The 12,387-nt window shown below is 44.7% G+C and overlaps 1 protein-coding gene across 5 annotated transcripts in view; it reads left to right on the top strand.

Annotated features, from left to right (window-relative positions):
* The window catches only part of slc35f3b (solute carrier family 35 member F3b), a 90,354-nt gene that overhangs the window by 42,989 nt on the left and 34,978 nt on the right, over positions 1-12,387 (top strand). The window contains exon 1 of one of the 5 annotated variants that reach the window (XM_010867284.3): positions 10,962-11,166. The exons of the other annotated variants lie outside the window; for them this stretch is intronic. Within the exon in view, the coding sequence (XP_010865586.1) occupies positions 11,091-11,166 (76 nt within the window). The 5' untranslated portion in view covers positions 10,962-11,090. Of the gene's footprint in view, positions 1-10,961; positions 11,167-12,387 lie in introns of those variants that run through there. 5 annotated transcript variants of the gene reach the window in all.

Raw genomic sequence — 12,387 nt, 5'->3', positions numbered from 1 at the left:
ACTGGAATATGTCACTACCATGATCAACTTTTCATTCAAAGATATAACCACTGACTGGAATATGTCACTACCATGGTCAGCTTTTCATTCAAAGATATAACCAGTGACTGGAATATGTCACTACCATGGTCAGCTTTTCATTCAAAGATATAACCAGTGACTGGAATATGTCACTACCATGATTAGCTTTTCATTCAAAGATATAACCAGTGACTGGAATATGTCACTACCATGAGCAGCTTTTCATTCAAAGATATAACCAGTGACTGGAATATGTCACTACCCTGAGCAGCTTTTCATTCAAAGATATAACCACTGACTGGAATATCTCACTACCATAAGCAGCTTTTGATGTTGTTCATCCTGGTTATGAATGAATCGTCCACATCATTGCAAATCTTAGCTGGAATGCTCACTTTTTGAGGTACAGCACATGAGGTACAGTGTCTAGTATCGAGTAGGACCCCCTTCAGTGGACTTACTCTAGGTGAATGACGGATCACATCCAGTAGTTATGCTGGTGACCATAACCTGCGCTAATCCAGGATCAGAACCTCCCTGTCCATGTTTGCTTATTCAGTGTGATTTAACAAGCAAAACTTATCCTAGATTAAAGCACATGCTCCTGGGATGCTTCGTGAGTTTAGGCGTCGGAGTCTTGGCATGTTATTCAATTCTCTGTCAGTAGAGGGCACTCATGTATGATAAACTGGAAATCAAACCCATTCCCCAGTTACCATGACCATTTAAGGGGGAAATGCAAAACTGTCCTGAGATCAGCGTCTAGGGGCAACTTTACCGTCCTCTAAAAAGAAGTGTCATATTCTGCCAAGGCAGCCAAACTGAATGGAAGGACCTCTATAAAGTCTAAATACCCGTCCCTGAGTTTAAGGATCTGTTCATAGACACCAAATAATATGTTGAGGACGGGATCCCTATTGTGTCTGAAGACAGGATCCCTATTGTGTCTGAAGACAGGATCCCTATTGTGTCTGAGGACAGGATCCCTATTGTGTCTGAAGACAGGATCCCTATTGTGTCTGAAGACAGGATCCCTATTGTGTCTGAAGACAGGATCCCTATTGTGTCTGAGGACGGGATCCCTATTGTGTCTGCGGATAGGATCCCTATTGTGTCTGAAGACAGGATCCCTATTGTGTCTGAAGACAGGATCCCTATTGTGTCTGAAGACAGGATCCCTATTGTGTCTGAAGACAGGATCCCTATTGTGTCTGAGGACAGGATCATGTCCTATGTTTTAGAGGTCTTCACAGGTCCACTAGATCCAAATGTCTGAGATGGGTGGGCAACGCATGAGTTCATTTTGGAACAGATCCAACATTTGAAGACCTGTAGAGTAGAGTGTGTGTCTGTGTACAAGTGTGTGTGTCTGTGTACAAGTGTGTGTGTGTGTGTGTGTGTACTGTGCATCATGTGTGTGTGTGTACAGCAATGTGTGTGTATAGAAACTATGTGTGTGTGTGTGTGTGTGTGTTAAGTGTGTGTTTGTGTAGCAAACGGAACTCACTCCTCCGTCTTAAGTGTCCACGTTGTGCTGCTCTCAGACGTGGCTTTAGAGTGGAGCAGCGTTTAAACACGTCTTACACACTGTTCTTCTCACTCAGAAGAAGCAAGAACAGTGACTACCTTAATGTGTGTGTGTGTGTGTGTGTGTGTGTGTTATTATGTGCGTGAGAAGGACAGTATCTGTGACATGGGCTGCAGTGACATGTCCTTTCCTGTCCTGTCACCACCAGCATCATCAAATCCACTCCCTGCCTGTCAGGTGTTCACACCACCTCATGTCACCTCTCACTGTCTGTCTGCCTTTTACAAAGACACACATACTACTGTGTTCCTCTCACTGTCTCTTTACTTATGTTTTTATGTTATGTGTTTATGTGTTTTTTTCCTGTCCCTTTGCAATCAAATGCCAATGACAACTGACTCACCTGATTAGGTAAATACCATTTTCCTACACGGGACATCAAGCTCTCACTGTCTGTACGTGTAGCCTCAGGTGTTATTCATGTGTCATGTTTAGACTGTGGTACTCTATATCAGTCATGGAAAGGGTGGATGAATAAGATAACCAGTATCATTAGGTTACATGTTGGATTGCAAAGCTGTACTAGTAATTTACCTGAGTTTTTTGGGATCTTCAGAAATGTCTGTCTTTGTTGTAACTGGTAATGTTGTACTTGACTAACTTCCAAATATATATTTATAAAGTACCAATGTTTTGTCCATATTGACCTTGAGTTTCAAGTGAATATGGTTATGGTTAAAGTGAAATAAGGACATGTGGTATGTAACATCAAATCCATGAGAGATGGTACATTTAGAAATGTTCCATTTAGCAGATGGTTTTATACAAAAGCAACTCTGTCTCTCAGACTCTGTCTGTTTGTCTGCCTGTCTGTGTCTCACTCTGTCTGTCTGTCTCTGTCTCTGTCTGTTTGTCTCTGTCTATCGGTCTCTATCTCTTTCCTCAGCCAACATGAATACTCACACAATGAGTTCTCACATAATGCAACTCTCACTTTTCACTCTCTTTCCCAGCATGCAGCTTAACCCGTCTTCCTTTCTGGTGTCCTTACAATACATTTACATACCAGCATTACATAATATGATGTATTACAGAGCCGCTGAATCCTAAATACTGAAATTGTCCCCATTTAATGGGGTGTTGATGTGAGGTCATACTGTAGTTTCTTCTATGAGAAATCAAGATAACATTATTTATATACAGTACTGTGCAAAAGCCTTAGGTGATTTGAGAACACATTTTTTAAGTAATTTATCTAAACAGTAAGTGTTTATTTGACTATATACCAGGGAAGTAAAGAAAATATTATTTGATTAAATGCGTCTAAAATATCTTGCTTTTTAAGCCTGTAAGTATTTTGTGTGGTCGTCCCATGAACAAATTACTATTTAGACAAAGATTCTGGTACATTTAAGGTGTGTTTATGTTTATTTGTATTCATTTTAATATAAACATATGAATGAAAAAGAACACGGCCTAGGTAAATAACTATAAAAATAACCATCTCAGATGGCCTTAAACCTTTGCACTCAACTGTGTACAAAATCCTTCAGAAGAATTTGACATTTGGTTTGATATGGCGTGTCGGACATGGTTGCCATGGCTCATCACGCTCTAGTGACTCCTTATGGCAGGTCAGGCTCCTGCAAACTCACTCGTTTTCTTTGTCTGGGGAAAATGTTCTGGTTGGGCAAGCAGTGTGAAAAGTTGCAGAAAGGCGTGGCGAAATGTGCATTAAAGAAAACGTCTCTCCATCTTCAACTCTCCAATATCTGTTGGAGTTGCTACGATGTGGCAGGACCAGAATCACAGATTAGATGTCAAGAATTTGGGGAGGGGGAAGAAAAAAACAGCAGCAGGTTTAGAGAACGAAAGGAAAAACGTAACTTCTCTCTCCTACTGTTTGAAGTTTAGGCCTCCAGGGATCTTGGCTATTACCTATCATATCTCTCTGGGTATTAGAACACGATTGCTTCTAATGGATGTTGCTGAGTTTACAGTAATTAGCTAACTCTGTAATTAAGTGGCCCTCTTTAGAGCCGGAATGTGAGTGGAAGTTCGTCCTCATAGCTACCAGACAGGGGTACCAACACCCTAGGATTTCAGGAGGAAACCTAGCGGTGGTTGAAGATGACGGTGTCCCTGCAGACTGGATGTTTCAGTTCTCTGGGGACTCCTCAGAGTGTGATCTGCTCCATACCTTTAGTTAAAACCAGTAAGCAGGTCTGTCTACAAGACACAGTTGTTACTGAATGTATGGAAAGTCCCATACTAAATCCATCTGTAAGGTGCCAAATTGGCCAGTTGATGGTTGTGTGTGTATGTGGGGAGGGGTTATATATTTGTCCAGTTGAGGGTTGTGTGTGTATATGGGGAGGGGTTATAGATTTGTCCAGTTGAGGGTTGTGTGTGTATATGGGGAGGGGTTATAGATTTGTCCAGTTGGGGGTTTGTGTGTGTATGTGGGGAGGGGTTATAGATTTGTCAGTTGAGGGTTGTGTGTGTATGTGGGGAGGGGTTATAGATTTGTCCAGTTGAGGGTTGTGTGTGTATGTGGGGAGGGGTTATAGATTTGTCAGTTGAGGGTTGTGTGTGTATGTGGGGAGGGGTTATAGATTTGTCAGTTGAGGGTTGTGTGTGTATGTGGGGAGGGGTTATAGATTTGTCCAGTTGAGGGTTGTGTGTGTATGTGGGGAGGGGTTATAGATTTGTCAGTTGAGGGTTGTGTGTGTATGTGGGGAGGGGTTATAGATTTGTCAGTTGAGGGTTGTGTGTGTATGTGGGGAGGGGTTATAGATTTGTCAGTTGAGGGTTGTGTGTGTATGTGGGGAGGGGTTATAGATTTGTCCAGTTGAGGGTTGTGTGTGTATGTGGGGAGGGGTTATAGATTTGTCCAGTTGAGGGTTGTGTGAGTATGTGGGGAGGGTTTATAGATTTGTCAGTTGAGGGTTGTGTGTGTATGTGGGGAGGGGTTATAGATTTGTCCAGTTGAGGGTTGTGTGAGTATGTGGGGAGGGTTTATAGATTATACCTAACTAACTCACAAGGCTAGACAGCCAGAACATTTTTGTCACACCCATAGTATGTGGTCTGATGTAGGACAGCTTTCAGCAAATCTTCATCCAAGAGCCAAACTTAATTTCTAACTGATAAAGACTCCTGCTGTGGATTAGTGCTGTTTACAGCAGCCCAGCTCATATCCGATACACTATCGACTTATTAAACCGTGTGAAGCGTCTGCCACGCCACCCTTCAGACCGTGGAACCATCAGTGCACGGGTAAACGTCCCAAATGGCACCCTGTTCTCTGGTGCACTACTTTTGACCTGGGGCCCGTAGCGCTATGCTCAGTGCCTTAGGGGGCAGTGTGACATTTAGGACGCAGCCCTGTGCAACCGGCATTGTCCCTCATTAATTGAATTGAAAGGGCTGTAGCTCTCCAGCCTCAGTCCCAGAGGTGTCTTGTATGTGCGTGTGTGTCTGTATCTGTGTGTATATTGGTGCGTGTGTGTTTCCTCCATTGATAACGTCTGAATTGGCCCGTATTTCCTCCCGCGTGCTATGATGAGGCCTGGTGAGTGAGGGATCCTGGGAAATGGTCTGACTGGATGTTTCTGGATACATCTATTACATACAGGACTCCATGAAGAGGACATTATTCACAGAGGAGGAAATATGCTGTCAAGACTTAGTTGTGGAAGCCAGCACTTACTCAGGACTATTTACAGTATCCGCCCCCCCCCCCCCCTCCTGTATCTTTGTAGATATAAGTGTTTTATAGTCCCAGAGTCCCAGTAAGACAGAAACAACTCCAGTAACAGCCTGATCAGTTCCAGTAGGACAGAGACAACATGTCCCCCAGGCCCTCCTATTCATTCAGATTATGTCCCCCAGGTCCTTATATTCCTGTAGATTGTGTCCCCCAGGCCTTCATTTTCCTGTAGATTATGTCCCCCAGGCCTTCATTTTCCTGTAGATTATGTCCCCCAGGCCTTCATTTTCCTGTAGATTATGTCCCCCAGGCCCTCATATTCCTGTAGATTATGTCCCCCAGGCCCTCATATTCCTGTAGATTATGTCCCCCAGGCCTTCATTTTCCTGTAGATTATGCCCCCCAAACCTTCATATTCCTGTAGGTTATGTCCCCCAGGCCCTCATATTCTTATTGATTATGCCCCCCAAACCTTCATATTCCTGTAGATGATGTCCCCCAGGCCTTCATTCCTCTAGGTTATGTCCCCCAGGCCTTCATTCCTCTAGGTTATGTCCCCCAGGCCTTCATTCCTCTAGGTTATGTCCCCCAGGCCTTCATTCCTCTAGGTTATGTCCCCCAGGCCCTCATTCCTCTAGGTTATGTCCCCCAGGCTCTCTTATTCCTGCAGATTATGCCCCCAGGCCTGGATAGAACTAATAGGTTTGAATCCCTCCCATGATGACCATTAGACATTTGCAGGGTTTCTTTCTTTGTAGCCTTGTGTCAAATAATTAATGTTTTAATGTGTAGGTTACACATATGTGCATGTCAGTAAAGGGGCAATCCCGCTGAATACCTGGACCCACACAAACGGAACAGAGGACTTCTGAGGTTTGAATACATGGACCCACACACACGGAACAGAGGACTTCTGAGGTTTGAATACATGGACCCACACACACGGAACAGAGGACTTCTGAGGTTTGAATACATGGACCCACACACACGGAACAGAGGACTTCTGAGGTTTGAATACATGGACCCACACACACGGAACAGAGGACTTCTGAGGTTTGAATACATGGACCCACACACACGGAACAGAGGACTTCTGAGGTTTCTTCAGATTATAAAGTGTTGGTACACTGCCCGTCCAGGGGATGGGCAGTGTACTGTGTGTAGTATGTTATATATCATCCATGTTAAACCATATACGATATACGTAAATGCCAATGCACTGACTGTGGATTACACAATTAAAAGAGCTTGTGTTGTCAATGTTATTGATTCAGACATAATTATGTTTCATCTATGAGCCTAATCATCCGCTTGTATTTGTTCAGAGACATTTGTGGTGCTTACATTAGCAGGATGAGTGTAGTAATGTTGCCCGATGGAGTTACAGTAAATATCAACTAGAGACCTGGAGAAATGGTTCCTGAATCCCTCCCCTTTTTAAAAACAGATTCATCCCTCTGCCTGATGAGGCTAATCTCTCCCCTTTTTTAAATCCTTTAAAAACAGATTCATCCCTCTGCCTGATGGGGCTAATAGAATGGTTCACCATGCACGAAGAAGAGATCCTTTTCTTTTTGTCCTCTCAAAGTCTCAGAAAGAGAGATTATGCTTCAAACATGTGTTAAGGCAGCGAGGAAACGTGCTCGTGTGTGCATGTGTGTCTGTGTGCGTGTGTGTAGGTGTTATCATCCTTCCTTAGTGATATAGAGGTCTGTGACTCACTCCCTGGGATATCTCCTATGCCTACCTCAACCTACCTCTCCTCACATCTCCCCCTACATTCCTTTTCTACCTCTTCTCTGCTTTTACCTCTCCTTCTTCTGCCTCTGCACTGAATATGCGCCATATGACTGTCCCAGGCTAGGAAAGGTGGGCTCTAGGACAGGGCTTGAACCCACACACACTGTAAGTACAGAATGCTGCTCATCTGTTATGTACTGTAGTTACTGTATGCGTGTGTGTGTGTGTGTGTGTGTGTGTGTGTGCGTGCGTGCGTGGGCCCATTCCAGACAACTATATTGTCTAATGATTATTCATGTCATTAGTAAAGGTGCAAGGATATGGTCTCCCCTAATTGTGGCAATGTCTCCCATATGGATTACTTTTTGGAGGGGGGCACAAATATTGAATATAGTGAATTTAGAAAGTACAGACATTTATGGAGTTTCTGTAAGTTTTGGGACTGAAGTCCCTCAGACATTCTGGGAACTCTTAAGGAAGGTTCTGTAGAATATTGGTTGGAGAGATCTAATCAGATAACGACTTGAATGTGATGACAGATGCATTTCTGTATGACAGACTGTCCGTCTTGTATTCTCAGATCTCACTCTGACAAGAGACACATAAAGTGCTGGAATGGACACACACACACACACACATTTGACCAGAAAATAGAAATTGCATGCTCCCATGCCCTAATCTTAACCCTGAACCTAACCCTAACCTTTACCCTAAAGATATCTCTACCTACAATATCTCATCCAGTAAAGATATCTCTACTTACAATATCTCTTCCAGTACAGACCTCACTACCAACAATATCTCATCCAGTAAAGATATCTCTACCTACAATATCTCAACCAGTAAAGATATCTCTACCTACAATATCTCATCCAGTAAAGATATATCTACCTACAATATCTCATCCAGTAAAGATATCTCTACTTACAATATCTCTTCCAGTACAGACCTCTCTACCTACAATATCTCATCCAGTAAAGATATCTCTACTTACAATATCTCTTCCAGTACAGACCTCACTACCAACAATATCTCATCCAGTAAAGATATCTCTACCTACAATATCTCAACCAGTAAAGATATCTCTACCTACAATATCTCATCCAGTAAAGATATATCTACCTACAATATCTCATCCAGTAAAGATATCTCTACTTACAATATCTCTTCCAGTACAGACCTCTCTACCAACAATATCTCATCCAGTAAAGATATCTCTACCTCTCTCCACATCAGTTGCCTTCTCCGTCCTCATCAAACTCTCTCTCTCTCCTTATCCTTCACTCCCACACTCACTGTCTCTCTCATTTCTCTCTCCCTCACACATTTTCAGAGTGGACCATAACTTCTCATTCCCTCTCGCTCTCCTTTCTCCCTCTGTCTTTTTATTTTCCCTCTCCCTCTCTCCCCCACAACTTTTTGCCCCAGTTTCACTCTCTTCCACCTTCTTTCTATTCTGTCTTCTCATTCATCAGTTCTCATCCATTGTTTCTTCTACCTCCTGCTAACCTAAACACAGACCCTGACAATGACGCACGGCAGACCAGGAAAATGCTAGAAACTGTCCAATGAATTACATGACTGAGAAGAACAGGGAAACAGCCGACTGGGAGAACCTTTTGCTTTGGAAAGTAAAATGCTGTTCTGGCACTTTGTCCCCTAACTACCAGCCCATAATGAAGTGTCTCTAGTGACAGTATGTTCAAATGAAAGCACATGACATGTACTTTTATATGCGCAGGGGCAGAGCCAACAAGGGCATGGCCACTCTAAAGCGTAATTCCCTTTACACTATGTTCTCTGTGTCTCTAAGATTAACGTGTTTATTGATGATCTGGTTACTGATCAGGTGTACACATTTTATCGTGCCAGCCAGAATTACACTGAAGAGCAGTGTAAGCACTCTGTCCATTGCTCTTTATGTACGGGATGTTTCTCTCCTTTGAGGAACTGTGCGTTCTGTTATTCTGGGTCTTAAGGTAAGCAGGCAGTCAGGTGGGAGAGTGCCTGGGAAGGTACTGCAAGGGCCTGTGACGTTTTAAAAGTGATCTTGGAACAATCACGGAAAAGTAGCTTCCATCGAGGATCGGATCGCTGTTCAAAGTGGACTAAGTCACTTGACACAAGCCTTATCCATTGGAGCTATGACCCTTCGCCTAAGCAAGGCATTTGATTGGATCTATGTGGATCTATGGATCTATGTGGATCTATGGATCTATGTGGATCTATGTGAGGCGTTACTATTTTCAAATAGGTTCTGCCACCTTCATCCGCATACATCCACATTGATTTCACAAGGACCTAGCGTGGTGTAACCTGGCCTGAGAGGCCACACAAGGGGTCAACCTCTCCAGCTTTGTCACTGTCGGTATTTTAACGAGGCTGATATTCTTGGTTTAGAATGTTAGCAAGTTTTTGTTTGAGACACAACATCTCTTAAATAGTGATGCTAATGTAACTCTGTATGAAAAATGCTGGGACTGTGAAAAAATTAATTTAGAACAGTGGTTCCCAACCAGGGGTACTTGGCCTCTCCACAGGGGGTACTTGAAAACACTCATGACACCATTGACTTACTAGTGAAATTAACATGAGGGGGTACTTCAGGGGTACTGAAAGCAGTGCAAAAACATTTTGGGGGTACAGTAACTGAAAAAGGTTGGGAGGCACTGATTTAGAAAACAGTATGCAGAAGAGTGTGTTCATTTTCACACATTTTATCTAGAATCAGTTGTTTATTTTTAGACTGGGGTAACACCCCCCCAGACTGGAGTAATATTATTTGTTTTAATTTTACACATTTGGCAATCCTTTAGTTGCAATCCAGCATTCACAATGTGTCCTAGTTAAACAGGTCAGGGGATTCTACGCCGGAATCAAATGCAGAAGAAGAAAAGTCTAGCCAGTGAATTATTCAGGGTGACTTCTTTTAGTGCACGCTCAACCCACATCTTTTAGACACACACAGACACACACACAGACACACACACACAGACAGACACAACACACACACACACACACACTGGTTATTGAGTGGATCAGAGGTTCCTTGCACCCTTTCTACCTGCTTGGTAGTGAATGATTTATGTCTCCAACGGGTTAAGGAGAGAACAAGGTGAAAGATAACGGCCGGGGGTGGAGACAAAACATGCCAAGGAACCATGTGGATCGTGTTTAAACCTTCACAGCCCCACGCAGTAATGGCATGTGCGTTTATCAACAAGAGGAACAGCCTACCAAATACCAACCTCCCGTATGAAGCCTAGTCTAGGTGGTGGGTGTCAGGCTTTTTCCTCCCCTTGCCCACCCCTGCCCAGATATATAGAACAAATGACGGAGTACAATTGGTGGAACGTCCATAGGGCTCAACAGGGAATGTGTACCGCACTAAAGCGAGCCCTGTCACTCCACATGACTCTTGAACAGCGATGCTGTCATTGTCCCCCATCGGTGCCGGTCTCATCAGATCAGTCACCGCCACCCGGGCCAATCCGGTGCGCGGCTGCCATCGATCCTTCCTCTACCACCAGGTTCCCGGCCCCCGAGTGACCGACCAACTGTGGCGCCCCCCAGCGGGGTGCGTTTTAGAGGGGTGGGGTCTGGCTCGGGGCAGGGGTGAGGCGGTGGGGGGCGGCGTGGTTGAAGGGGGGCTGGGGTATGTGTTTTAGAGGGGGGGGTCGCGTCTGGCTCGGGGCAAGGGGTGGGGCGGTGGGGGGCGGCGAGACTCTGAAGCTAGATGGACCGGCGACGCGGCAAATTGCAGCAATTGCTCCGACTGCATTTGGAGAGTGACGGGCCAGCACACGAGATAGCTCACTGCAGAGCCGGGGGAAGGGGGGGGGGAGCACGAGGGCGGGGGATGAAGGAGGGGATTTGAATTGAGGGGGTGGGAGGGGGGGGAGGGAGGGAGGGAGATCTAGGGAAGCGAAGAGCTGACTGCACCACAGAGGAGGAGGAGAGGCAGTGGAAGATTGCCGCGGTTCAGAGAGGAGCAGAAGAAGTGGGACCGTCACAGAACAGATTGGCGCCACACCAGCTTCAGGGATGTAGACGAAGACGGGAGAGCTCAGCCCATCCGAGCTCGTCACTATGAAGAAGCATTCGGCCAGGGTCGCCCCTCTGTCCGCTTGCAACAGCCCGGTGCTCACCTTGACTAAAGTGGAAGGTAGGGACATCTCCGTTCTGGGACTGGACTTGGGTCATGCCTAAAGACAAACACCTCTGTCGGTCGCTGAAGCCTCATTCACTGAGGTTAAGCTTGTAACTCAGGCAGGAAAAGGGCATGGGCTGTGAGTGTTGGTGTTGTGTGACTGTGTCAGATGGGGTGAGGACTGGCGTTAGTGAGCCAGTTGTCTGCTTTGAGGCACCAATGAACTTTTATACATGTACCATTACTTGCCAAGACGCTCTGAATTACTGACAGGCTGAAAGCCTTGGCTTTACCCTTCATGGTGGATGATGAAACTTAACTATAGACCACCAGTCAGTGCCTTCTGTTAAACATGTCACTGCCCTGAATAGAAAGAGGTTATTTACTGCTCCGATAATATTGATAGTAATTCATTTACCTGTTTCTTTCTGGACTGTAAGAAACATTGTCATGATTTCCCCCTACAGCTGGTATAAGACAAAATGCTATAACGTAAACTTTACTCGGCGAAGCCAGTGCAACGTGAATGAGACCACAGATTTATGAGGAAATAGATTTTTTTGTTGCACATGAAACATGGCCCGGCAAATTGGAGTGGGTCGTCCTGTTTTCATAATGAATGAGTGCTTGGGGGAGGAAAGGGCGTCAGGTTGTTCCTTCAGCAGGACGGCGCAGAGATACCCCCCCACACGCACACTAACTGGCAATTTAGTGGACTAAAAATAGTAAGACATAATGTCTGTGTTTCTGTATTCCTGTCATTGGGAACACCAGATAAAAGCCCTCATGTACCTGGACGTGTGTTGATTGTGCATATGATGGGAGGTCAGAGGTCACCTAAATGTGTATTATTTCATAGAGAAAATGTAAGGGCTAAAGTTTGACAAGAAGTGTGTAATCTTAGTCATTGCTTTTTTTATTTTTTATAACGTTTTGTCCATCTCCTTCTTCCATCGTGTGTACAATCAGACCACCTTATCCAACTACAGTAGACCTGTTGTCCATGATAAAACCAGAAATTATAAAAACCAGAAAGGTTTGCCAAAGTTGACACTGGAGGGTATCTCCTCTTAGTACACCAGTGTGGGGCATTGCCCCCCCCCCCCCCGGCGTTTCAGCCAGAGGTTTATTGTAATTTCTTCCCTGTGTGACATTCATTTGGTGACTGGTGAATGCTTGCTATGCTTCTTCCTCTTGCAGTTTGTGTGTGCAGTCTTAGGATAACCGGTGACCCAC

This window comes from Esox lucius, chromosome 5, assembly GCF_011004845.1.
Source record: "Esox lucius isolate fEsoLuc1 chromosome 5, fEsoLuc1.pri, whole genome shotgun sequence".
In the NCBI taxonomy this organism is placed as follows: domain Eukaryota; kingdom Metazoa; phylum Chordata; class Actinopteri; order Esociformes; family Esocidae; genus Esox; species Esox lucius.
This window is presented reverse-complemented; position numbering and strand designations above follow the sequence as displayed.